The sequence below is a fragment of the Emys orbicularis genome, chromosome 9 (assembly GCF_028017835.1).
Source record: "Emys orbicularis isolate rEmyOrb1 chromosome 9, rEmyOrb1.hap1, whole genome shotgun sequence".
Lineage (NCBI taxonomy): Eukaryota > Metazoa > Chordata > Testudines > Emydidae > Emys > Emys orbicularis.
Window position 1 is genome coordinate 26,505,539 of NC_088691.1, and position 27,688 is coordinate 26,533,226.

General features: G+C 45.0%; 1 protein-coding gene across 2 annotated transcripts in view; it reads left to right on the forward strand.

Moving 5' to 3' along the window:
* The first annotated feature begins 219 nt into the window (after positions 1–219).
* The window catches only part of KIF4A (kinesin family member 4A), a 35,167-nt gene continuing 7,698 nt past the window's right edge, over positions 220–27,688 (forward strand). The window contains exons 1-22 of one of the 2 annotated variants that reach the window (XM_065410749.1): positions 220–342; positions 527–641; positions 1,428–1,618; positions 3,003–3,092; positions 4,166–4,332; positions 4,645–4,739; positions 8,753–8,872; positions 10,276–10,451; positions 11,231–11,292; positions 16,226–16,358; positions 17,008–17,066; positions 17,270–17,375; positions 18,136–18,217; positions 18,564–18,742; positions 19,452–19,555; positions 21,616–21,760; positions 22,224–22,334; positions 23,380–23,463; positions 24,533–24,646; positions 25,614–25,769; positions 26,937–27,031; positions 27,531–27,660. In XM_065410749.1, coding sequence (XP_065266821.1) covers positions 220–342; positions 527–641; positions 1,428–1,618; positions 3,003–3,092; positions 4,166–4,332; positions 4,645–4,739; positions 8,753–8,872; positions 10,276–10,451; positions 11,231–11,292; positions 16,226–16,358; positions 17,008–17,066; positions 17,270–17,375; positions 18,136–18,217; positions 18,564–18,742; positions 19,452–19,555; positions 21,616–21,760; positions 22,224–22,334; positions 23,380–23,463; positions 24,533–24,646; positions 25,614–25,769; positions 26,937–27,031; positions 27,531–27,660 — 2,637 coding nt within the window. Of the gene's footprint in view, positions 343–526; positions 642–1,427; positions 1,619–3,002; positions 3,093–4,165; positions 4,333–4,644; positions 4,740–8,752; positions 8,873–10,275; positions 10,452–11,230; positions 11,293–16,225; positions 16,359–17,007; positions 17,067–17,269; positions 17,376–18,135; positions 18,218–18,556; positions 18,743–19,451; positions 19,556–21,615; positions 21,761–22,223; positions 22,335–23,379; positions 23,464–24,532; positions 24,647–25,613; positions 25,770–26,936; positions 27,032–27,530; positions 27,661–27,688 lie in introns of both variants that reach the window. The other variant, XM_065410748.1, reaches the window with a different exon arrangement.

Genomic DNA, 27,688 nt, shown 5'->3' on the forward strand with positions numbered 1-27,688 from the left:
TCACTTACATGGGTAAATTTTCTTTGTGCAGTGAATGTGATATAATGGAATCATAGACTCTTTCCAACTTGCCAGTGCAGACTGTGTGGAAGCTGAATGTGTCTTAATGCCCAGAGCGGCTGTCAAGCCTGATAAAGGAAATCCAGCTGATGATACTTACAGTGAGACACACTTAATTTTATGTCTTTGGTTTTTTTAGGGAAGCTATTGTAATCTGAAATGGTGAAAGAGGATGAGAAAGTCATTCCTGTGCGTGTGGTACTCCGCTGCCGCCCCTTGGTCCCCAAAGAGATCAGTGAGGGATGCCAGATGTGTCTATCCTTCGTGCCTGAAGAGCAACAGGTAAGTAAATGATGTCTTGACTATGAAGGATCAAAATCTTTCACTTACACTAGAATCACTCCATTGAGTCAGTGGTGTTTCTGTAGACTTGCACCATTGTAAATTAGCTGAATTTAATATCAAGTAAATGAACCCATAAACTGCAATGTATGTGTCACTACTTGCTTTCTCATCTTTCCCACAGGTGATTGTAGGCAATGACAAATCCTTCACATATGATTTTGTGTTTGACCCATCTGCTGAGCAGGAGGAAGTCTTCAATACATCTGTTGCCCCTCTGATACGGGGCATCTTCAAAGGTGAGAGCCTGTTGGGTTGTTCATAGTAACTAAGTGAAATCTCTTTTTAAAGATGCTGTCAACTCTATCAGTTGGGTTCAGGGTGGCATCACAAAGTCAAGTAAAACAGCAAAAGCAGCCAGGAAAGATCACTTGGTTATCTACTTTGATTCCCCCCGCCCACCATACCTTTCCAAGTAAACAAAATGCTTCTCTGATTAGGAATCAATCCCAGGCTGCAATGGTGAGTGCTAAATCCTGCCTATTTACTGCTAGCGTGATATTCCACTTGGTCACCAAGATGACTTGTGCAGTCTCGCTGAGCTTCAAGGAAAGCAAAAATGGACTGATTGACTTAAAACACCATAGAACATAATGTTCTATGTTAAGATCCATTTGACTGCTTGATCTGCAGTCTGACACTTGAATGTTATATACTTCAACTTTGAGATTGGTTACCTAAGATGTTGGTGGGGAGGGGAAGGTTGACAGAGCAATTAAAAATTGTTTCTGGCATATTTAGTCAGCCATAAAATTAGGTTTAATTAATAAATCTCACCTCATATTTCATAGTCCAGATAAGGCATCTGGTTCTTTTCAGCTTTTTGTTCTTGATTTAGCAGACTATGAATTGTGCATTTATGCTGTGTAAACTGAGAGGGTGAGTGGCAATGCTTCTCTGAATTGGAGATTCTAGCTTCTGAGGACACTTCACACGGAAGCATACTAGGATACTCCAATCTGATAAGGTCTCTTCTTAGATGATCCCATCCTCCTCCTGATTCCAGGCATTCTCTACTTCTTCAGGGTATAATGCTACTGTCTTGGCGTATGGACAGACAGGCTCTGGAAAAACATATTCTATGGGAGGGACTTACACTGCTGATCAAGAGCATGAACCTACTGTTGGGGTCATTCCTCGTGTTATCAAACTGCTCTTTCAGGAAAAAGAACGGAGGCTGGAATGGGAATTCACCCTGAAAGTCTCTTATTTGGAGGTAAAAGCTATTTACAGTTTCAAAATACCTGGAATTAAAAGCAAACTTTGTAATAAAGTGAGGCTTAAATAGGTCAAATTCTTCAGGCAACCAGGCTTATTAAAATCCAAGCCTTGGGTCACACATTATGTTGGAGGCTTGGCTGGGACTGGAACCAGATTCCAGTAGGCTCCTAGTCTTTTTTTTCTAATCATAAAGCCTCCTTCTTGTGGTTGTTTAAATAGTCTGGTGGTTTTTTTTCTTTTGTAACACTCCAGTGAGTAGGGTTGTGGCAGCTGAACCAGGAGAGCTGGTATAAAGGGGAATCTAAAGGACTTTAGAAAGGGACCTATAACTTTCCATGAATGAAAGCCTATGTAGCAGATGGGACTGCATCCTTTTGTCCTCAGTGTGCATATCTGGCTGCTAAGTCTAACCTTATGCGTGCTACCTGGGAGAAGCTCCTAGAATGTTCTGTTGCAATCTATAATGGGGATAGGACTGCTGCACTTCTTCCTAGAGCAGTGGTTCTCAAACTTATTTGATCAATTGAGCGCCCCCCCCCCCCCGCCCCCTTCTTTGTGTCTGTAGTCGTTTACGCAACGAGTACATCTACCATCACACAGCTCTGAAGGCGGAGTGGAGAGCAGCAGCAGCGGCTGCTGGCTGGGCACCCAGCTCTGAAGGTAGTGCATGCCAGCAGCACCACAGAAATAAGGGTGGCAATGTGAAAAGTGAGATTTGTCAATATCACTTTTCACAGTAGATTTAGCGCCCCATTGCCACCCTTGCTTGTGCCACTGCAGGGCTGACAGCCAGAGCCCGCCACCTCTTGGTGAGGGATTGAGGAGGAGACTAGGGAAGGAGAGCCTGAGCCTGGGTGGCGCAGCTCTGGCTGTCCCCTTTATCCCTGCCTCCCAGGTGTGCACAGCCCTTTGGCATGAGCCCCAGCCACCCAGGGCTGACAGCCAGAGCTCTTCCCCACCCCCAAAAAAGCACACAGCTCTCTCCTCCCTTGACACATTCCCACGCCTCCCTTGGGAGTCCCACCTCATGGTTTGAGAACCGCTGTCCTAGAGAGATTTGCCTCAGATGAGCAAGGAGCATCTCCAGCATCACACTCTTCTCTTTTGGGAATTGGGGTGCTCAGGCTTGTGGAACTTTTGTCATTGAGGAGACCATGGGGATGGAGAGAGGGGCACATATGTAGAAATAGAATTTAATGATAACACAACTCCAACTCACAGGACTGGGGTCAAGTTAAGTCTGCACGTCTTAGTGAGTAAGAGGTGTGCAATGTCTTGCAAAGTTAGCCTGGTTCAGCCTAACCCTGTATTGTCTCTCATGCTCCATGCCCACTTCTGCCTGGACCACTTATTCTGAGTTTCTGTTCAAATACCTTCAGATCTACAATGAGGATATTCTAGACCTGCTGTCCCCATCTAGAGAACGATCTCAAATCAGCATACGGGAGGACCCCAAAGAAGGCATAAAGGTGCGTTGTTCCCACAGAGGTGGGCATGTTGGGGGCGGGGGAAGAGGTCAGAGTCCAGTGTTTCAATCAAACTCAGACACGCTTTTACAGTTCATAATCTTGCTGTCTCGGACTCTCTCTTGTGCTTCACTCTAGTCGCTGATACAAAAGCATGCTGACTTCCAGCTCTTTTCTAAATTAAATGTCTGGTGATTCTCAAACCTACTCTGTGGTAACTTCATTAGGATCTAGATTTCAGACCACAGCTAATTAAAGCTCTCAGTGAACTGATAACATTAACTCAAACCCTGATTTTATTTAAAGTAACTAACACATTACTGCAGTTCCTGTAGCCAAACTTCCTTGCTGCATGCCTTCTCCCAAACTTAAAAAGAGGAAAGCTACAGCAAAATGGCCATGGCAGGCACTGGCCGTAGATATGAAACTAACCTCTGTCTCGAAGTCCCCCAGAGTAGGCCTGAAGTCCATAGATGGGTTTGGGGTACGGTGTAGGGAAAGCTTGTGCTGCTGTGTCATTCTGCATCTGGTCTATGGATAAATTTAGCTTTTGTCTCCAGGGCTTGTCAGTCATACTTCATTAATATGAAACTCCATTTCCAGATGGTGGGTGGGTTGCTGAGTTCCACGCATCCAAAAACCTTGGCCATATGTAGTATGTGTTCTAGATGGATGCCTGGAATGGAACAATGGTTGTCATATGCAGCTTTGCATGCTGGCACCCTCAGAGGATTTGCTTCTGTATTTTAGATGAGGCATGACTCACGTTAGTGGCAGCATACTGGACTCATAGGTGGAAATTAGATGTGCTTACTTATAAGCTGTTAATGCAGCTCTTGGCACAAGTTTGGACCTCTTGGTGAGCATTAATCTTTCTGGTAAAGTCTGTTAGACTACAGCAGAGTGCAAGTGTGTTTTTCTCCTTACTCTTTTGGTTTGCTAGTTATGGTCACAGTGGCATAGAAGCAGGGACTTGGTCGGAGACCTAAAGTACACATCTGTGATGTAGTAAATAAAGGCTGAATATTGGGAGGCAGGGGAAGAAAATGAAATCCAATTCTTTATTCTTGGCACAGATTGTAGGATTAACGGAACGGGATGTGGCATGTGCCCAAGATACCATCCTTTGTCTGGAGCAGGGAAACAATTCCAGAACCGTGGCCTCTACAGCTATGAACTCTCAGTCCTCGCGGTCCCATGCAATCTTCACCATTTCAATCGAACAGAGAAAGAAAAGTGACAAGTAAGAAAGCGATAACTCCTTAGGTAACAGTTCTGATTCAACCCTGTCTCTTGTCAATCTGAGATTTCATACTTGCCTATCAAAAGGTAATCTTTTTAACCATTACTGGTTGACTCGCTCTAGAATAAGCTGCATCGACGATATACAGTCACTGGACTCTCCTAATTTCAAAAGCTAGTGGCAATACTTTGATGTGAAATGCACTCTTAAACCCATTCGATCAGCTCTGATGTGAAATCCCCTCCATCCTGCTTGTTGCTCGCATTCTAACTACACGTTGGCTCAGGAAGGTAACTTTTCTGTCTTCTGTAGGAACAGCAGCTTTCGCTGCAAGCTACACCTTGTAGATCTTGCTGGCTCCGAAAGGCAAAAGAAAACCAAGGCTGAGGGAGACCGACTAAAGGAAGGTAAGGAAGCACAGTAACTTCAGACAGCTTCAGTAATGCAAGCTTGTGCTCTTCACATCTGACATTCCTGGAAAGGACAAAATATAGCACACCACTCTGAAATCTTGACCTTAAAGGTGACACACAAAGGGGAAAAATACTTGTTTTTGCTGGGTTTTGAGGTATAAGGAGAGCTTGAAAGGTCTCTAGTAAAACGTTCTGTTTGGCTTTTATGTCAGGAATATATCCGGCTTTGTCTTCTGGACTTTGAGGGCTGATGGACTAGCTGGATCATGGCTTCCTAAGTGACTAAAACATATGCCATTGAGGGCGAAGCTTTTTGGTCTGATTATCAAACACCGTGTTATTCGGTTTTTAGCTCAAGTGCATGAAATGCTTTTGAAGAAAAGCTCTCTGAAAGATTCATATACCTTCAGTTTAGGGCTGATCTTCCATTGCAAATCTCCAAGGAATCCAGCAAAAACAAAGACCAAAAAAAAAATAAAAAAAAATCTTTTTATCCACTAGAGCAGTGGTTCTCAAACTTATTTGTGTCTGTAGTTCTTTGTGCACCTGCTCCCTCCCTTTCAGCTACATGTACTACCACTGAGCTCTGAAGGCAGAGTGGAGAGCATGCAGCAGCACAGAAATAAGGGTGGCAATGTAAAAAGTGATATTTGTCAATATAACTTTTCACAGCAGACATAGCACCCCGTGGCCACCCTTGCTTCTGACACCTGACGGCTGATAGCCAGAGCCCTGCTGCCTCCCAGTGACTGACTGGGTGTGGTGGGGGGAAGGAGAGCACAAGTGCCAAGGCTCCGGCTGTCCTCTTTATCCCCGCCTACCAGGCGTGCAGGCCCTTCTGCCTGAGTCCCGGTCACCTGGGGCTGACAGCCAGAGCTCTTTAAAAAAAAAAAAAAAATCCACACATTCCTGAGTCTCCCTTGGGAGGCCTGCCCCATAGTTTGAGAGCTGCTGCATTAGAGGACTCATCCAGTTCTTCCTCTGTAGTCACCTTTTAAAATCAGAACAAGATTCCTAGGGTTGGTGCAGAAGAAGGGGAAACTTGGAGGAACTCATGCTAGCCACTGAAGAGGAGTAGGGCTCTAAGTAGATTTGAAACTTCTATTCGCCTTTGATCATAAGGACGTTCAATGAGATCCAAAGGCAGCCAATTCAAAACTGATACATAGCTTTTCACACAAGGCAGAAGATATTACTGCTATAAGATATTGCTGAGGCCATTAGCTTAGCAGGATTCCAAAAAGCGTTAGACATTTTACTTGGATAACAGAATATCTTGTCAGGTTTCAGAGGGGTAGCCATGTTAGTCTGTATCAGCAAAAACAATGAGGAGTCCTGGTGGCACCTTAGAGACTAACAAATGTATTTGGGCATAAAGCATATGCCCAAATACATTTGTTAGTCTCTAAGGTGCCACAAGAATATCTTGGCTTTTACTATTATAACTCATCAGAGGGGTAGCCGTGTTAGTCTGGATCTGTAAAAAGCGACAGAGTCCTGTGGCACCTTATAGACTAACACGTATTGGAGCATAAGCTTTCGTGGGTGAATACCCACTTCGTCAGATGCATAGTAAAAGCTAAAAATAAACAAGATCTATGGAAGAAATATAAATCCTCAACTTTGGGGCATAAGACAACCTCTAGTGAGAACTTTTTCTGGAGCAAGTTATTCCATAACTACCCACTGTAGGGTTTCTTCTTCTGAGGCTGCTGGTGGTGTTCACAGTCAGAGATGGGTACTGGACTAGATGAGGCGTGTTGTCAGTTACTACATTCCTGTGTTCAACTAGCAAAGTACAGGGAAGGAAAATGTGCCTTGTCTTCCACTCTCGCCATCACACTGTAGCTGATGTCAGCACTGACGTTTCTGTTTCTGGGTGGAATGGATCTAAGATATAAGGGTAGAGGTCCAACATGCTAAAACATCACTGCCTGCTACGCTCTTTATGAACCTTTGACTGTACCAAAATAAGCCATCTGCTGCACTCTGATAATGGAGTAGGAGGTGAGAAGGGCAGATACTGTTCATCCTTGGCTCTGGTTTTTCAAAAAAAATCTAAATCTAGTAGGATGAGACTGATATTCATTGAGTCAGAAATATAGGGCTGGAAGAGACTTCAGTGAGTCTAGTCCAGCCCCCTGTACTGAGGCAGGACCAACTAAACTGAGACAGGTATTTGTCCAAACTGTTCTTAACCTTCAGTGAGGGGGATTCCACAACTTGCTTTGGAAGCCTATTCTGGAATTTAATTAGCCTTATAGTTAGTTTCCTAACATCTGACCTAAATCTCTCTTGCTGCAGTTTAAGCCCATTATTTTTTATCCTACCTTAGTGGACATGGAGAACAATTGATCACCATCCACTTTATAACTGTCTTTAATGTATCTGAAGACTACCATCAGGTCCCTCTTAAGTTTTTTCTTTTTCAAGACTAAATGTAACCAGTTTAACCTTTCTCACAGTCAGATTTCCTAAACCTTATATCATTCTTCTTTCCCCCCCCCCCCCCCTCCAGGGGACTCTTTCCAGTTTGTCCACATCTTTAATAAAGTTTTGCACCCAGAATTGAACACAGTACTCCAGCTGAAGCCTCACCAGTGCCAAGGAGAGCAGGACAACAACTGCCCATGTCTTAATATGACACACCTATTAATACACTTCAGAATTATATTGATCTTTTTTGCAACTGCATCACGTTGCTAGTTCATATTCAATTTGTGATCCCCTAAAACCTTAAGATGCTTCTGCAGTGCTACTGCCTAGCCAGTTATTTCCCCCTTTTGTAGCTGTGGATTTTTTCCCCCCTTCCTAAGTGCAGTACTTTGCACTTGTCTTTATTGAATTTCATCTTGTTGATTTCAGACCAATTCTCTAATTTGTCATGGCCATTTCAAATTTTAATCCTGTCTTCCAAAGTGCTTGCATCCCTACCAACCTGTCATCTGCGAATTTAATAAGCATGATCTCCCCTCTAGTACCCAAGTCGTTAATGAGAATACTGAACAGTACCAGATCCAGGACTGACCCCTGCAGGACCTCACTAGATATACCCTCCCACTGTGATAGCAAATCATTGATAACTACTCTTTGAGTATGGTCTTCCAACCAGCTGTGCACCCATCTTATAGTAATTTAATCGAGACCACATTTCCGCAGTTTGCTTATGAGTGTCTTGTGGGACTGTCAAAAAGCCTTATTAAAATAAACATAACATCTACTGCTTCCATTCCCCACAATCCCCTAGGCCATTTACTCTGTCAAAGAAGGAAATTAGGTTGATTTGGCCTGATTTGTTCTTGATAAATCCATGCTGGCTATTCCTTGTAACCCTGTTACCATGTAGATACTTCCAAATTTATTGTTTAATAATATGTTCCAGTATCTTCCCAGGTATCCAATTTAGGCTGACTGGTCTATAATTCCCTAGGTCATCTTTGTTCCCCACTTTAAAGATACGTACTGTGTTTGCCCTTCTTCAGTCCTCTGGGACCTCACCCATCCTCCAAGAATTCCCAAAGAGAATTGCTAATGGTTTAGAGATTGTCAGCTAGTTCCTTAAGTACCCTAGGATGAATTTCATTAGGCCTTGCTGACTTGAATACATTTAACTTATCTTAATGTTCGTTAACCCCGTTCTTTCCCTATTTGGGCATATTCAGTTGGAGCAAAGAGCAGGTCTTTAAAGAAGAGTTCCCCAGCCATTCTGACTAGGACAACATCGAAGGTTATTAACCTGCTGTGCTTCATATGATTCCACATAGCACATCTGTTCTGTAGCCATGATCATATCCTTCTTCATTAAACCTCTTATGCAAACCCGTGGGAAGAAGGCATAGGGTGGGATTTCCTTCTGGGAACTGGAGCTTTTCTATGAGGACTAAACCTCTCCATTTTCTACATTTTGTGGCCTTTGTTGGCAAGTATAGGACATAAACAGTAATAAAGCAAACCTCTCTATTTGGTTTAGCTCCTACTCACTTTGGATATTGTTTGTTTGTGTGCAGGAATCAACATTAACAGAGGCCTCCTATGCCTGGGGAATGTAATCAGTGCTCTTGGCGATGAAAATAAGAAGGGTGGTTTTGTCCCTTACAGAGACTCCAAGTTAACACGGCTGCTGCAAGGTAAGAGTATAGTTCTGTTCTATAGTTAAAAATAAATATGTAACAAGGGCTGTGTAACCCTCAGGCCAAGTGTTACATTCATATCTGGTCAGTAGGAACGTATTATTTGTGCTTTATTCCACAAACCTATGATCCTTAAGACAACAAAAACACAGAGGGATTATCTTCGACTGCAATTGCTTTGGGGTAGGGGCACAAACAACTCTAACTCTATCCTGCAGTGACACCATAAGGAAAAAACCATGAGAAACTCTAAACTGCCTTTTTAAAATGCATTAATCTGGAGGCACAATCACTAGTATCAACAAATCATAAGTGAATGGTTACTGCGCCATGTCACTACAGGGCAGAGCTAAGATGCTGTGTCCCTTAACAGTACATTTACACCTTAATGTGGTGTGTTTTTTTTTTTTTTTTTTTTTTATTTCTTAAGTTTAACCTTAACTCTGAATTTTCTGAGTTTATAATACTTGTTTTTGTGATACACATTACAAGAATGTTGTCATTTACCCTAAATTCCTGATCTGGAATCTTTAGTCTTGTCTTCATCTTAATGACACTTTAGTCTGGGAATAAAAAGGAAATAGCTTAATTTACTAAATTAGTTTTTCAGTCTTCCTTTTCACAGTACAGTAACTTGCTACATAAAACCATTTTTCATGGTATTTTATATCTTTCAAAACATGGACTGTAAGGTGCCATAATCTTCTTAGTAAGAAACCCAGTTGAGTGAGCTGAACTTGAGCAGGGCCACTTGTGCCCTTCTCAGGAGACTTATGGCACAAAGCTGGATAATACATATTCTGAGTGCAAAAGTAATAAGCCATGCTGGGCAGCTCATTGCCAGGGGGAGTATATTTGTTCAGATCATCAAATGTTTCCTTAAAGTGAAGAAGAATGAAGTCTGATCTGATGTTTTGGCTGTCCAGAGTATCCATGAAATTTCATCTTTCAGGGGAGCTGATGCCAGCAGAAGTAAGAGTACTTGAAACATTGATATTGGGAACTGTGTAGCTGCTTCACATGAGAATCCCGTCAGGGACGTGTGATGTCAAACACCGGCATTTGGAATAGAAACAGGAGGCAAAATAGCATATGTGGAAAATGTTCTTTAACTTCTTGGGGGGCGGGGGAGGAAGAAGGAGGTGGAGGTGACATATTTCTGTGGGGCTCTTACTAGTTGTAACCTGGAAAGTTGCTTTTCTTACCAGTGTTTCTTGTAATGGGAGAAATCACCTATTGGGTATTACATGAATAGCACGTTGGTCAAAACCTCTTGTCTGTGTTGGCTGTTGTGTTTTATGGGCATGGTGCACTCTTACAGCTCTGGGTTTTCCATCACTAACCCGCTTTGCCATTTTCACTGTCTCAATAATGCTCTGTCCCATTCTGTTTCTATTCAGATTCCTTGGGTGGTAACAGCCACACTCTCATGATTGCGTGTGTGAGCCCAGCAGATTCCAACCTAGAAGAAACCTTAAACACTTTGCGCTATGCTGACAGGGCGAGAAAAATAAAAAACAAACCAATAGTCAACATTGATCCTCAGGCAGCTGAGCTAAATCATCTAAAGCAGCAGGTACTGGACACTTCCCTCCTTCAGCTGGAGGCTGGAAAACATGTGTTGTGCATAGCAAAAGTGAGAAAATCCTCATTGCACCAAATTCACGAAAGAGAAATACACTGAACTCACTTAGCTATGGGTCACCTTAAAGAAAATCCTTAAATGTTTCTTTGTCTGTATGGAGTGGCCTCTTCTCTAATGCCACATGCTGCTTGAGATTCTCCACTATAAGTGTGCTGCAATTGGAACATTTCTTTTCTCCACTGTTAGGTTGGGCCTTCAAGGTCACGCTTCGGTCATGGCCAAGTGTTGGTGTCAACTACAATTTACATTTCACATGAATTGTGCACTGGACACACCATAAGAAATGTCACTCCCACCAAAGTGCAGCCATCTCTGGAGTGAAGTATGGCATCTAGCCAACACTACACAGCTATACTGCCCAAGTTTAGGATAGGAAACGTAGAAGGGTTCATATGCAATCAGTTGTATGCAAATCTAGTTAATCAAATTCTAGTTTGCCTAAAACATAAGGATAGTGCTTCCCCCTATTGTCCCTACAAGAGTACCAGGAGCTCCTCAATGAAGATGTGCTCATGATACACAAGATAGAGTTTATGTGAAAGGCAACATTGTGCCATCAAATAACATTGGAGCATTGGTTCAGCACTGATGAAGAGGGAAAAGCTCCCTCTTCGTCATTAATGTTAATTCCTGTAGCTCCAGCTCTTTCTTAGAGATCAGCGTGCTCTGGGCTGATTCAAAGTTGGGTAACTTTTTCTGTTTCCCTCTAGGTACAACAGCTGCAGGTCTTGTTGTTGCAGGCCCATGGAGGGACACTCCCGGTGTCTATCAAGTAAGAACTATAGACTAATGCTTAATGTAACTAGAGGCCTTGATTCCCCACATCTCCACCTCCCTGACTGAGACTAGATCTCTTGCACTGAGGCTCTAGACTGCACTTGGTGCTAAGATAGGAACTAATTTGCCACTCAAGTATCCGTCAAGGCCTCTTTCTCACTCCTTTGTTACGCTCACTAAATCTCATTGCACCAATGTTTCACTTCCACGTGCAGCAATACCCTCTGTAAGAACGCAACAGTCTAGCTGTAGTAGAGGAGGCAGGGGGAGGAACTTGATCGATAATGGTAACATTTTAGTAGTGTAAATATCTGCCTTTCAAGAGGCTGCTAACAAACACTATGAGCAACTGACTTTATTTCCCCTCTAGCTTAAAAAGCAAACACTAGCAAATCCAGGGAGGAAATGATGCGTGTATGGGTCTGTTTTAGAGAGTGCATCGACTCCTAAGTGAATGCCATTTCTCGATTTAACACCAGCCACAGTGATGCTACCTAAATAGTATCCACTTGTCTATGTGATACAGTAACTATTTAACTTTTATAGTGCTTGAAGGTCTTAAATTCAGGATTTGGGTTTTTCCAGTTATTTCCTTCTCTTAAACTGATCCAGCCCCTGTTTGTCAGAGTTCTGTTGGGAAATGTGCAGAGAACTTAAATCTCACTCCAAAACTTTACTAAAGTTGCAGTTGAGCTGTAGTTGGCCTTGTTTGACTGGCAGCTGCTGGGGTTACCCATAAAACTTCCCTGAGCAGGCATCTGACCCTGCTTTTTAAGTTGAAGGGTAGCATTTTACTGACCTTGTATTTCTCAGACGTATTGGATAAAATCCCTTGTACTTCCTCCTTCCTACAGGACACTTCTGCCATATAGTTTCTCAATCCATCACCCAAACTGTAAATTAAAAGTAAGCAAAGATTACTTTTCCATCTTCCTAGACTGTAAGCTTCTCAGTACAGGAGTTTTATCTCTCTTCAATTTTCTGTCACAGTTAAGGGTGACTCCACCTGCATCTCAGCAAGGATGCCTACCCTCAGGCTTCCAGCTCCCCAGCTGTTGCCTCTCTCAGGCGGAGATGTGTGTCTCACCCTTCTGACCAGGGTATTTCCAGGTTGTACAGTTTCCTGCCTTCATTGTGTATTTCCCAGCAAAGACAGTCTGCTTAAACAGACCTACTTGCTTTCTCTTGAGAGTCTGATACCAGAATGATTGCCACAGATATGTGACTACATGATTCTTTTTAAGCAAGCCTACTTTATTCTTAAGATTAAAAAGCATTAGGGAGAGAACCTACAACATATGCTAATAGGGGGTTTGGTAAGCTTAAGGTCATGCCTACATTACAAACTTACGTTGATTCAAGTCATGTTGGCACACAGCTGCTGCAGTTACTACATTGCTTGTGTGCATGCATACTTGGCTCCTTGTGTCAATGGTGTGCATAAGCACACCTGGTAAGTGTACTGATGCAGAGTGCAGTGCTCCATGGGTAGGTATCCTGTTGTACAACCTGTCACCGTTCAGCGCACTGTCTTTTGGGAAGATGCATGATGGGTCCGAAACAAGTCACACAGGAGTGACTGGGAGCATGGCGTCAACGTACCAGTTTGCAACTGTCTGCATCCCATACTTTTTGTGACTTTTGTCAAAAACCTGTGACCCTCCTTGCTGTCCGCCGTCTCTGACAGAAGCATGGAGCCTGCACAGCTCAGCACTATTGTCACGAGTGTTGCGAGAACAGGGTATGTGATCCTGGAGTATTTGCAGAGCCACAAGAAAAACTGAATGAGAGGGAACGTGACATTTCCTTGGAGGACAGATTGCTGTGGAACATAGTGAACCAATTCAAGGTTCTCCCCTTGCTCATGAAGTCATACACCGGCCATCTCGACAGCACCAAGGAATGAATAATCTACCAGCTCAGCAGGTGCAGAATAGCAATTGAATGGGCTTTTGGTCGTTTGAAGGGTTATTGGCATTGTTTACTCATAAGATTGGACCTCAGCGAGGAAAAAATCCCAATAATTAGAGCTGCCTGCTGTGTCCTGCATAATATGTGAAGCAAAGTCGGAAAAGTTTCTGCTATGGTGGAGCGAAGACGTGGAACAGCTGTCTGCTGAATTTGAGCAACCAGATATATGGGCTATTAGAAGAGCTCAGTGCGACGCTATATGACTCGGAGGTTTTGAAGACTGTTTTTAACAGAGAGCCAGAGTAGGGTATGGTGGTGTGGGCTGTCCCTGTTCTTTTGTGCTCTGGTAAGAATCATGTGGTGGTTGCTGTACATGTAGGAATATAACCTTGTCAATGCACCTATTAATTTTGTTTGTGAATGATCCTATGAGTTGTGTAACAAAAACAAATACATTAAAAACTTAATAAATTAAGAGAACAGAACTTCTGAAGGGGAAAGGCCATTCATGTCCATTTTGGCTACATACGTACAGCAACCTGTGAAAGTCACAGTTGGTGAATGTGAAGCTGTGATTGTCATTAATGTTCCCTGGAGTGGAATGGAAGGAGTAGTGCAGCAACCCCTGATGCCAGGTGGAATGTTGAGGGGGTGCATATTGAGTTCTCAATGGGCTGCAGAGGGAGACGAGCATAGGATTGTTGAACATGCATGTTCACCAGTGTGCAGCACCTGTGTTCTGCTGCCTGAGAAGCCCTAGTATGTCCTGATGCATCTCCCTCTCCTTTTCCTGCTGGGACTCCTGGGCCTTTCTCCTCTCCGCTCTTTCCTTCTCCAGAATGTCCACAACGTTCATCCTCCAGGCTCTGTGCTCACAGTCTGATGCAGCACTAGTTTGCAGGATCTCATTGAACATGTCAGCCCGAGTCCAGTTCTTTTTCCTCCTTATCTGGCTCAGGTGTGGAGCAGGAGACTTTGAAGGCCACAATGGCAGCAGCTGAAGATACAAACAGAGGTACCATTATCAGCATGTTCGCTACAGAAAGCAAAACTTAAAATAGGGCAATGGCACTGAATACTGGCACCATTTTCCACAGATGGTGACTTTAGCTAGCATCTCACTGCTGAGGGTAACAAAGGCAGAGAACACAGCTGCTGCTCATGTCCTGAAGCTGCCCAGACCCACATGCTGCTAGCTGGTGTACTGCAATAGTGTCTGCTGAAGTTATCGCTGAGTGGCATAGGAAAGTGTCCTATTGCGGAGGAAGAAATAAGGCAGCTCTCCCTAGAAATCTTTGGCAGAGTACTCCCATGAAAGTTTCATCATAAGCTCTCAGGAGGATTCAAGGGCCATCCCTATGTACATACATAAACTGCTCTGCATGCCCCCACATAATCCTGGAGGGGAATGAAAAGCAGATAGCAACTCTACCTCTTTTTTCTGGTTGTACCACTACCTATTCTACTATGAATAAATTAAGACTGTGTCCTGCTACTTTGAGGGTGCCAGCCTTGTAATTGAAAATAATGGTTCCTTCCCCTGTATCAGGCTTGCCTATGTTGGACTGTGGTGGAATCAAAACAAAAAACCCAGGTCCTGGCTTGCTGCGCAGCTGGGTTCCTTGGTCGCCTGTCCCCCATACTCCTCTTCATCTATCACGTCCTCACTGTTCATGGCAGGGACCTGTGACTTGGGCCCCTCAGAGGTATCCCCGGTGCTGTGGGGATTGGTGGTGGTGTCTCCATCAATATGGCATGCAGCTTTTCAGAAAAGCAGCAGGTCTGTGGCTTGGCACCAGATTGATCATTGGCCTCCCTGGCCTTCTGGTATACCTGCCACTGCTTCTTGGCTTCTCACACATCACTGCTGCTGGTTCCTGTCATACCTCTTCTGCATCCCCTGAGTAATCTGCTCATAGATGTCAAAATTTTTACGACTGGTCCATAACTGTGCCTGCACCGCCTCTTCTTCCCGCAGGCCTAGGATATCCACTATCTCCTGTCTACTCCAGGCATGAGTGCATCTGGAGCAGATAGCCGACATAGTCAGCTGGAGAGTTGCTCTCAACAATGGAGAGCTGCTAGGTGTGATCGCCAAGCCCGGCAGTCAGGAAAAGGAATTTCAAAAATTTGCAGGGCTTTAAAGGGGATTGGGGACTTCAGGATCTCTGACTCCTGGGCAATGGAGTTCACAATGGTGACTAAAGAAGTCAGCGTGGAGCATTGTGGGACAGCTGCTAGAGGACATTTAGTGTCGACATAAATAATGCAGTGTCTACACTTGCACTGTGTTGATCTAAGCACATTGATTGTCGCTCTATGCTTGTCAGGGAGCTGGTGTGACTATGTTGGCCTATCGGGTTTCTTACAGTGGTGGGAGACCGATTTTAAGTGTAGGCACATGCACAACTAGGTTGACATAAACTGCTTTGCGTCAGCCTAACTGTGTTGTGTAGACTAGGCCTAACGTGTATTTTGGCAAGAAGAGTCTTTCAACACCCCCCCCCGGGGCTTCCTTTTAGTTGCCAGTTCATAACTGCTTTAACTGAGAACAAGTACCCTCATGACATGTTTAGGCCACCCTTTATTATAATCCAGGAGTTTTTGAGCTGGAGTTTCCGGAAGCTGGTAATTAGAATACAATGGGTGTCTGTCTCTCTCTCTCTCCCCCCAAAGCGTGTCTTCAAAGGTTGGCTCTAGAGGGTAGAACTTGCATTCCCTCCACCTCAAGGTACATCCTAAGGAAATCTATTTCAAACATATTGTTCCAAAAAGACCTTTGAACTTCCTCATACCTTCCAAAGATTGCAGTAATATTTGTCTTCCTGCTAAAGAAGTTCCATAAAATCTCACAATAATACATAAACACTTTCATTTCCTATACAATGTATCCCACCGGTATTAACCCCAATTCAATAAGGTTTAACTTAATTCAATAAATTTCATTCAGGATATTGTTAGTCTGTGACAGTAAACACCTCATTGGCATTAAAATAATAAATACTTGTCTTAATTAGTATGAAGCCATCAGAGAATCTGCAGTCCCTCATGGAGAAGAACCAGTCCCTGATAGAGGAAAATGAAAAGTTGAGCCGAGGTCTGAGTGAGGCAGCTGGTCAGACAGCCCAGATGTTGGAGAGAATCATCCTGGTAAGGCTAAAATTCTATGTGAAGAGCTTTTAGCTACACATTACTGTTTCCTAACTGTTGGAAGCTGACCACTAACCGTGTTCTAATGCTATTCAGGAGCATCTGACTCTGGAGGACTAAAGCTGAATTTGAAGGGAACAAAACAGTAGCAATATGATGTTAGGCTACAGAATGCATCTGGTTCTGAAGCCTGCAGGTTTTGACTCAAATGTACTAGAATTAGAATACTCTACTTTGAAAATGCATCACTCACAGGAATATAACACTGAATACCAACTTTTCCATCTCCCAAGTTCTCCCATCAGTCACTGTGGCTCTGTATGTCTTGACCATTTGGAGGCCATTTGCCTGCAGCGGTTGTACTGCCAAACTTTGCGATTCCAGGGTTAAATAAGTCAAAATGTGTCTTGTATGCCAACTTCTCCCAAAACCTTCTAAGACCTGCTCTTTTGTGGGCTTTGGAGAAAAGTCCAAACTTACTTTCATTTAAAGGGAACTAACCTTCCCCGATTGTGCATAAACCCGTATCGAATCACAGTGCAAGTCACCTTAACAGCAGAATGACGAAGCAGCTATTCCTATAAAGAAGATAGCTGTTTCTTGCTTCTCCTTCTATAATTCAGTATCTAATTGACTTTTCTTTTCTTAGACAGAACAAGAAAATGATAAGATGAATGCCAAACTCGAGGAACTCCGGCAGCATGCTGCGTAAGTCCCATCCAGTTTCATGTGCTGCAGAAGTGCCCTGCAACACTGCTCATTTCATTTATTGGCTCTGCATTTGTTATTTCAAAGTCCATCTGTATGCAGGGAGGGTGAACAGTATGTTGGCAATACCCTATCTACTGAGGGTCAGACATGCAATTGCCAAGCAAAACCAGTGGACTCAGTTGCATGTCTGAATTTTTCAGGTGCAAACTTGATCTGCAGAAGCTGGTAGAGACTCTGGAGGATCAGGAGCTCAAAGAGAACATAGAAGTGATTCGTAATCTGCAGCAAGTGATAGTCCAGTTGCAGGTAAGAACTGACCTAGAAAATGGGAAGATCCCTGTGCCAAATGAGCTTCCTACTGAGAGGAACCCAGTGGTATGGTGCCAGTCTGCTAGGTAGTTGTTTCTTTATAGCCCTGCTAAATAAGCCCTCTGCACAGGTGTGTGGCTGTTAAATGGCTTTTGGCAAGTTACTTTAATATAGACTTACTGTTGAAACTTCAAAGCCACAAAATGACCATTTTATGCTCAGATAGCTGCTCACTCCAGATTAAATGAGTATCTTCAGAAGAATGCTGTGAAGTGAGACTATTGCACAAATTTACAGTCCAAAGACTGGGTAACGCAGGGCGCAAAAACAACTCTTGTAAGTTCAGGGCTTTAGCGTCTATATTTCTATTAAATGGTCGTATTGGAGGGAGCTGGAATTGTTTGAAAATTTCCATGTCCTTGTCTAATATATGACTCTTCTATATTCCCCTTCCTAGATGTCCCTCAAAGCTCCAACCACCCCATAAGGAACTGGCTGCCAATTCTGTGTAGTTCAGGAAATGTCTGATAGGGAGTAACTTTGCCTAGTCAGTTGAGACTCAGTTCAGAAGAGGCATTCACTGCTGCTGTTAAAATGGGATGCCAGTGGCCTCCTCTTCCCAGAGAGGGGTGTTTTTTCAGATCAGAGGACAGAGTCTAGAGAAGCCTTTGCTGCTCTAAATGGACAGCAAGGAGCCCTTGTTAACTGCACTTCTTCTCACTGCTGTACATTAAAGTGCTCTGTTTGCCCTACACAGGATGAAAGTGCTGCCTGTGTGGCAGCATCCATGGAAGCTGTTGCTGAGATGGCAAACTCTGAGCAAGAATCTGACGCTGTAAGTGGTGGTAGGGTCTGATATACTGCAGATTTTGACTATGTAAATATTCTCATTCACTCAGTAATTGTATCTTTCCCGTTCCCTAATCCCATGTATTTGGCACTTAGTTACTTCTTACCATCCATCCTTCCTCCTTTACTGTACCCTTTCCTATTTTTTTTATTTTCTCCTTCTTAAAATTATGAAGTTATGTAAAAAAAATTTTGAAACATTTTATATTAATACTGCTGCTTACTTCAGTAGTATTCAACTGTTCTGCTATGTTCAAACTGCCAGTGCAAGCACTGAAGATCCCCTTGGAATTGGCTTCTTTTGGCTAATAATTGTGACTATATTCCAGCAAGCAGAAACCAGCCAGGACAGCAAGAGATCCCCAGATGCTTTCACCACTCAGCATGCCCTCCGCCAGGCAGAGATGTCCAAAGCACTGATAGAATTAAATAAAGCCCTGGCTCTAAAAGAGGCCTTGGCCAAGAAAATGACCCAGAATGACAGCCAGCTGGAGCCCATTCAGTCCCAATACCAGGTAAACGCTCCTTTCCAGGAAGGCCCATGGAAATATCTGTCCAGTGTTGTCCTTTCTTCACCCCATATGTGTGGGTTTTGTAACGCTAGTGGGGGAAGGGATTCATCAGGACATGAGCATTCCCTTGGTGGCTCTCATAGTAAGAACTCCATATTGCCTAGAGGTGTGGTATGAGAGGGCCGAGTCCTGTGACAGAGGCATCTCTGGAATGGTAGTCGTCTAGCTGTAGGTGCCCACAGGTGGCAGAACTATGGTGCCTAAATGTCTGCACGTGGTTCTACTAAGCAGACAGTCCTTGCTTCTTCTGATCGGGACATTGGCCACTGACTGTTCCATGTAATCCCAGTCTTCCAACTCACTCCTCAGAATTGCACTTCTGCTGTGGCACTGCTTAGCCTCCATGGAACTCAGCCACTGCTGCCATTGAACTGGCTTCCTCTCTCCTATAAGTGCTGGAATCCATTTTTGAACCCACCTGACTTATTGATCAAAACATGACTGCCAGACTAAAAGGCTAACTGCAGGTGTATATTGATCTGGCTCCTACAGCTGCTGCATGGGGAGGTCTTCTGATCCCTCTGACAACAGTGCAGTTGTCCAACCTATTGAAAGGAAACATGGCTCCCCAAGGCCTTATCTAGCCTTGTCCCTAGCCGCTGGGATTTCAAGACTTGTAACCTGAAGCTCTCTGCTCCTGTCTCCTTTCTAGACTAATATCAAGGGCCTGGAGTCAGAGGTGAGCAGCCTGCAAAAAGAGAAGGAAGAGCTGATCCTTGCACTTCACACTGCAAAGAAGGATGTTAACCAAGCAAAGTAAGGCTGGCTAGAAAGGCCAAGTAGATTGGTTCCAGTAGATGCTCATTTCTCTAATCAGTGGCACTTGGCCTGGCAAGTAAAGCCCTGCTGGCAATTGCTGCACATACTGAATACTGGAATAAAACATCAAATCCTAAATTCCAAACTGTTGCAATGAATGGGCTTGTCTGCTCCATGACTAATGTCCCAGGTGATAAATCTGCTAGCTCAGCACACTTCAGGTGCTGGGTGTAGTTTTTATCACCACACTGCACAATGAACCAACCTAGGGAATTGCATTCATACCCCTGCCAGATAATGAGGGCTCTGGGGAATCTCTTGTCCAACCTTAACTACTTCATTGAGACAATGAGTATGTTTTGAGGCTGTGGAAGGGTTCATGTTTGGCACTAGGAAGGGGCCTACTGTATCAGGTTTTTACCCTACAGACTGGCATAAAGTATGAGGGGGAAATATCCTCAGCTCTGAATGAGTAAATTTTCAGTTTCTCTTGTAGAGAATCTATTCTGATTTAGTGCATCCTGCTAGGAGTTGAGATGAGGAAGGGGAGGCCCTTGAGACTGAACACCCAGAACAGGGAGCCAAAGAATCATTCTTAGCCCTGCTACAGACTCTGATCTTAGGTAGTTCTCTCCCTTTTCAGTGACTCAGTTTCCGATCAATAAAACAAGAATAATGCATACTTGATTTAATTTGTTGGGAAGGACTTGTCAGACTTATCTATCTTTAAAGCGCTTTGCCGTCTGCTGATTAAAGAGGCTAGTGATAAGAATAGATTAGAGTATACTCCTGTTTTTCCAAATGGCTTGGAACAACAAGCTGAAACTTTTGGATAACCAGGCATTCAGATAAACAGAAGTACTATTTTGATCTGGGTTCTAGCTTTGGGCTGGGAGGCAAAGGGCTGGATACAGTGGGAGTTGCAGGCTGAAGTCACTCTGGGGAGCTGCTTTACCCAATTGGCTACTGTTGCCATTCTTGGCTATGAGCCAATGAGCTCTGTGTGTCAGCCCCTCTCCTGCACAAGTTGCCTGCCCTGGGCTATGGCCGGACACAGCCCCTCAGTGATGATTCCAGTGTCAGTGAAATTCCTGCATTAATGGTCACTGGGAGGGGTCGTGTCCTGGGCTGCAGGGCTCCATGATGGGAGAGGAGGGCTGACTAGAGATGCTGCTATGGCTATAACTAGTTACAGGCTTCACTTTTGAACTGGGTACAATGCTGCAGCCATGGAACCAGATTGTGAGTGGATCTATTGTTGCACTGGTATAGCATGAATTATACTCATTGCTGAATATTACTAAGCGTTAAGAGGTTAATTGAGAAGTTATTAGTGGGCTACCTGGGGGATGCACTGTGGATTCAGATAACCGAAAATTCTAGTTAACTGGGACTGTACTGCATTATAGTTCCAGGCTCTACTGGTATGTCTATACTGTCCAAAAAAAAAAAAAAAAAAAAAACCTGCAGCAGAGAGACTCAGAGCCTGGATCCAATGAATCGGGCTTGCACTATGAAGCTAAAATTAGCAGTGAAGACATTTGGGCTTGGACTGGAGCCCCGGCTCTGAAAACTGGTGAAGAAGGAGGGTCTCGGAGCCTAGGCTCCAGTCCAAGCATGAATGTCTTCATTGTTGTTTTTAGCTCCATAGTGTGAACCCTGCAAGCTTGAGTCATTTAACCCGGGCTCTGGGACTAGCTGCTGTCCGTCTCTCTTTGGGAGTTTTAAGTTATGTTTGCACTGCAGTCGGCTCTCATTCACCTGAAGGGAACTGATCTCATAGCTGAGATGTTCTTGGCTTGCCCAGGATCAACCATTCTACTTACACCCTGGGAAATAGATTTCTAGTGTGCATCTCCCTTCCAACCTTCCCTTTGGATTGAATGAGTTGCTGAGAAGCACAACTGGAGTTTCTAAACTCTGCTTTATACAGTGGTCAGGCAATGGGGTGAGTGAGGGACCGCAATTCTGGGTCTGTTTTCACAGTAAGGAGAAGGGGAGTCTATTCCTGGAGAACAGCACTACTAGGTATATATTTATAGGGTGATTCTTTGCAGGCTGAGTGAACGACGCAGGAAAAGACTCCAGGAGTTGGAAGGGCAAATGAATGAGCTAAAGAAGAAATTGAATGAACAGTCAAAACTCTTGAAGCTGAAAGAATCTACAGAGCGCACAGTCTCCAAACTGAACCAGGAGATTCGGGTAACTAACACTGCCATATGCAGCCTCTGAGCTCCATCTAATGGAGCAACTTCCAGCCAGAAGACAGTGAAAGCTTCCATTTTATTGGACTGGCATCACCTTGTATTGCAAGACTCATGTAATTGTAGTTCTGTGACTAGTGCTGCTAATGATGGAGTGGATAGGAGGCTCTTATGGTATAAGCATAGGCCTGGGAGTCAAATCTGGCTATACTACTCATTCAGTCCAAGCCTTGGGCAAGTCACTTGACTTTGTTGTAACTTAGTTTCCATGTCTGTAAAATTGAGATGGTTCCCTACACCTTTAAGTGGGGGTTAACAGGATGAAATCATTAGTCTCAAGCACTGACCTCCTCAAAAGGCTGGTGCTGCGGGTGGGCAAAGTTTTCGTAATATGTCCTCTTGTCAAGAGTACTTGACAAAACTATGCAAAGTGTAAGTATTGGAGTAACTTTCTCCTGCAGGAAATGAAAAATCAGCGGGTACAGCTGATGCGCCAAATGAAAGAGGATGCTGAGAAATTTAGACAGTGGAAGCAGCAGAAGGACAAGGAAGTGATCCAGCTGAAAGAACGGGTAAGTGAGCCATTAATCACCTGGACAGTCACTGCTGGCCATGAGTTAACTTACCTAAGGGGTTGGCTCGACTTGCAAATAAACATCTGAAAACATAACATCTCTACAGTGCCTTGAAAATAACAAACCAATAGGTCAAAAAGCCTCTTGTTCCATATATACCTGAGTGGCAGGCTGCCACCTTTCACCAGTTATATGTGTCAAGGAAAGATTGACGATTAGCTTATGTCTGAGGTTCCTTGATCTGCCAGCAGAGTGATCACAACTCAGATCTAAATCCGAAGTAAAAAATAACACCGCGTTAGTACCTAGGGGTATCTTTACCACAAAATAGAAGTAGTTGGCATCTGCCCTTTCAAGGGCGTATTGAGAATATACCACATGAGCAAATAGTTAAAGCTGTTACTATTACAGTAGTTAATGTAATCAAATTAGCTTGTGGCATTCAGGTCTAATGGGGCTTCTGTGCCTCTTGAGTCTTCATGTGTCCTTGTCTCAAGGTGTTGTGAGCAGAACAGTTCTAGCCCCAAAGGATGTAGGAGACCATATTCTAGAGCAGGGGTAGGCAACCTATGGCACGGATGCCAAAGGCGGCACGCAAGCTGATTTTCAGTGGCACTCACACTGCCCGGGTCCTGGCCACTGGTCCAGGGAGCTCTGCATTTTAATTTAATTTTAAATGAAGCTTCTTAAACATTTAAAAAACCTTGTTTACTTTACATACAACAATAGTTTAGTTATCTATTATAGACTTATAGAAAGAGACCTTCTGAAAACATTTAAAATGTATTACTGGCACGTGAAACCTTAAATTAGCGTGAATAAATGACGACTCGGCACATCACTTCTGAAAGGTTGCCGACCCCTGTTCTAGAGCAACAAGGGCCACTTGAATTTTGTCTGCTCAAGCTTACAGTGATCAGTGTTGGTCATAGAGCACATAGGATGTCTGTTTCATGCTCCCCCTGGACTAAACAAGTGCACTGTAAAACATGTCTTTATATGACTTGCAACTTTTTGACCTGCCTAGTTTGTTTCTCTTCAGGATCGCAAGAGGCAGTATGAGCTGCTTAAGCTAGAACGAGACTTCAAGAATCAGGCCAATATCCTCAGGCGCAAAACAGAAGAGGTAAGGAGCAAACATCTGCTCGGGACTCCTGATCAATCCCGCAAGGTCTGGAAGACATGACTGGAGTTTTGGCAGGGGACAGATCGAATTCTTGATATTCAGGGGAACAGTTTGGGGGTTTGGAGATGAATTGAGGATGTCAGTTCAGAGGGGGTGCATTGTGACTTTTTTCTTTCCCCCTTGAAAAATTTAGGGACTCTGCCTCTTAATTCTCACTGTCTCCTTCCCAAACCCAGTAACTCTTGATTGCACTGCCTGCCCTAGATTCTATCACCTGTTCCAACAATGATGGATAAGCATACTAGCTGGATCTGCTAAAACGATCACCAATGAGATCACTAATGTTTAAAGTGTTGACATTAGGCTTCAGACTTCTCATTGGCATGAGTGGGTGCAGTTAACACTGTGCAGAGCTTCTCTCAGGCTGTTTGCAGACAGGAGAAGACAGAACTGCATCAGTTTACTCTGGGTCCACTTCTTGAAGGTTTTCTTCAACCATAAGGTCTAGAAGCAGAAATGCTTTGATACAAAAATGCTTTTAAAATGGGAGCTTCAGTTCTGGTACACAACTGCAGTGGGTGTATTCTGGAGACAACTTGGCTGCAGAATCACAGGAAATAATGTACCCAGCATATAGACTCAATAGTAAAAGTGCATTCTAGAGGTGAACCAAGAGGCTTGTAATATGGCTAAGACCCTAGTTAAGGGGTATGCTCCTCCAGAGGCTATTGACATCAATAATTCCAAAAGCAGATCAGGCAGCTGTTTCCTTCATGCTTAATACTGCCCTGCGTGCAGTGACATCCCATCTGTATCTGCTCTACAAGTGCTCAGTGAAGGAAGAATGGATTCTTATAAATGTAGATATACTACTCCACAGCTAAAGCTAAAAGCAGCAGTGTTTTTGGTTAGCATGTCATTGTGCAGATGCTTCCTGACTGGCTTTCAGCAGCATGGAGTCCTGCACCCAGAGCTGTGAATCACATTAAGTTAAGCAGCCCAATAGTTTCTACTGTGCTAGGGATTCAGGGAGGGGAAATGATTGTATGTGTGGTGGGGGTTTTTGCAGGCAGCAGCTGCTAACAAGCGCCTGAAAGATGCTCTACAGAAACAGCGTGAAGTAGTGGATAAACGGAAAGAGAGCCAAAACCGAGGAATGGAAGGAGCTGCTGCTCGAGTAAAAGTGGGTATCAGTATAGTGGTGCACTGCCTGATGCACCCCTTTGAATAATGAGCTAGCAAAAAGGTTGCCTGACTAGCTCACTGATGGAGGCTGGGTTAGATGGGTGGAAAACAGAGAAGGGCCATGGAATTTCCTGTCCTGAATAGGAGTAAATAAGGGCAACCTAGTTTATTTGCCCCTAGATATGGAGGAGAGTTCAGAGGAGGAAGTGGGTGACTGAAGTCCCACTGTTGCGATGTCCAGTAGAGTTTATTACAGGGGTGGGCAAACTTTTTGGCCTGAGGGCCACATCTGGGTATAGAAAGTGTATGGTGGGCTATGAATGCTAACGAAATTGGGGTTGGGGTGTGGGAGGGGGTGAGGGCTCTGGCTGGGAGTATGGGCTCCAGGGTGGGACCAGAAATAAGGAGTTACGGGTGTGGGAGGGGGCTCTAGGCTGGGGCGGAGGGGGTGCAGGGTGAGGGCTCTGGCTGGGGGTGCAGGCTCTCGGGTGGGGCTAGCGATGAGGGGCTTGGGGTGTAGGCAGGTGCTCCAGGCTGGGACCAAGGGGTTCGGAGAGAGGGGGATCAGGGCTGGGGTGGTGATGCTTACCTCAAGGAGCTCTCGGAAGCAGCAGCATGTCCCCCCTCCAGCTCCTACACGGAGGTGTGACCAGGCAGCTCTGCTGCACACTGCCCTGTCTACAGGTGCCACTCCTGCCGCTCCCAATGGCCGTGGTTCCTGGCCAATGGGAACTGCGGTGGCAGCGCTTGGGGCGGGGGCAGCATGTGGAGTGGAGCCCCGTGGCTGCCCCTATGCATAGGAGATAGAGGGGGCACATACCGCTGCTTCCGGGAGCCGCACAGAGTGGCCCCTGACCCCGCTCCCCAGTGGGAGCTCAAGGGCCAGATTAAAATAGCTGATGGGCCAGATGCGGGCCATAGTTTGCCCACTCCTGGTTTATTATCTCTGTCCTGTCTTTCTCCAGAGCTGGCTTGCAAATGAAGTGGAGGTTCTGGTTAGTACTGAAGAGGCCCGGCGCCACCTCTCTGACCTTCTGGAGGATAGAAAGATCTTGGCCCAGGAACTCCTGCAGCTTAGAGAAAAGAGGGAAGCTGGGGAGACTCCACCTCTAAAACTTCGGGTGAGTGACACACGGAGTCATAGCTGAGAGCTACACTCACTCTCTGTCCCCTTACTGCTACACTTGTTCTCTCCTATTTGGGTCTGTGAAGTCCTATGACGAGTAGATTTCCACAGCCCCCCTGGCTGATGAAAGGAATAGCAATGAAGAGGTGATTGGAGCACAAGAGGTAGTGGGGATCTGGTTCTTCATGGTTCTATTCCCTAAAACAATTAGTCTGGCATCAGTGTCATGAGAGTGGGCCCCAGCCCCCATCAAAGGTTTCGTGTACAACCCCTTGTTCAATTGGGAAGGAGGGTGGTGTTTTAGCTGAGAAGAACTACTTGTAAACATTTGTCCTGGTAATGCAACCCCTATCTTAAGTGTTTAGAGTGTCTAAACTAAAGCTCAGACTCAAGCACGGGGTGGGGAAACTTTTGGGCCTGAGGACCACATCTGGGTATAGAAATTGTATGGTGTGCCATGAATGATCACAAAACTGGAAGTTGGAGTGTGGGAGGGGTGGGGCCAGAAATGAGGAGGGCTCCAGCTGGGGGGGTGGGGCCAGAAATGAGGAGTTCAGGGTGTGGGAGGGGGCTCCAGGCTGGCCAGGGAGAGGGGGAGGGTTCCAGCTGGGGGTGCGACCTCTGGGGTGGGGCTGGGGAGAGAGGCTTGGGGTGCAGGAGGGTGCTCCGTGCAGAGACCAAAGGGTTCGGAGGACGGGAGGGGGATCAAGGCTGGGGCACAGGGGTGGGGGGAAGAGGCTCAGGGGCGCAGGCTCCGGGCGGCACTTACTTCAAGCAGCTCCTGGAAGCAGCAGCACGTCCCCCCCTCTGGCTCCTACGCGGAGGCACGGCCAGGCCACACTGTGTGCTGCCCCGTCCGCAGGCGCTGCCCTCGCAGCTCCTGGAAGCAGCGGCATGCCCCCTCCCACTCCTACGCAGGCACTTGCCCCTGCAGCTCCCATTGGCCGCGGTTCCTGGCCAATGGGAGTTGCAGGGGGGTGGCGCTTGGAGCCCCCTGGCTGCCCCTACGCAGGAGTTCAAGGGCCGGATTAAAAGGTCCAATGGTCCAGACGTGGGCCGTAGTTTGCCCTCCCCTGCTCAAGCACTAGGTTGTTCTCACTCCCCTTCTGCCTCCCCAACCTCAAATTATTTCATAATTGTGTCTTGCTGCAATTCTCTTCAGAGACGTACATACTCGGTCGCAGACGTGCAGGCTTCAGAAATAGACCATTCCATCACAAAGCAGATAGAAAGCCTGGAAACAGAGATGGAGCTCAGGTAAGGGAATGTCATGAAACTTCTAACAGGCAGAACTAGCTCTCATTTTTATAGCACCATCATCCCAAGGTACCCTACACTTTCACCATTGCAGCCATTCTATGAGACCTGGGAGAAGTAAAGAATAGCAAATAGAACTGACCTGCTCTGTGTAGTTTCAGACAGAATATAGCTATCAAGTGAGAATTTCCAAGATACTGGGGCTATGAACACTATTTATGCAAGAGAGATGTATGTCCATTTTGCTTATCTGAAAGATGTTAGCACAGCACCTACCTGCATGATGCTGAAGCAGTGGCTTGGTACAGATTCAGGAGAATGAATTTCCAGCTGAGTCATCAATGCAGCTTTGCAGCAGACCCTACCACCGTACAAACAATCAACTAACTGAAGCTGCTTTCCATAGTTTTTGTAATGTTTTGGGAATATGATATTACTGTTCTCCACGAACTACTCCAAATTCTTTTCCTTGAGCTCAAATGCGTGTTTGTTTCCAAAGGAGTGCCCAGATAGCAGATCTGCAGCAGAAGCTATTGGATGCCGACAATGGAGACCGGGTGAAGCAACGCTGGGAAACTATTGCAACTATTCTAGAGGCAAAGTGTGCCCTGAAATACCTAATTGGAGAGGTACATTCTTTCTGCATTGTGGCACACC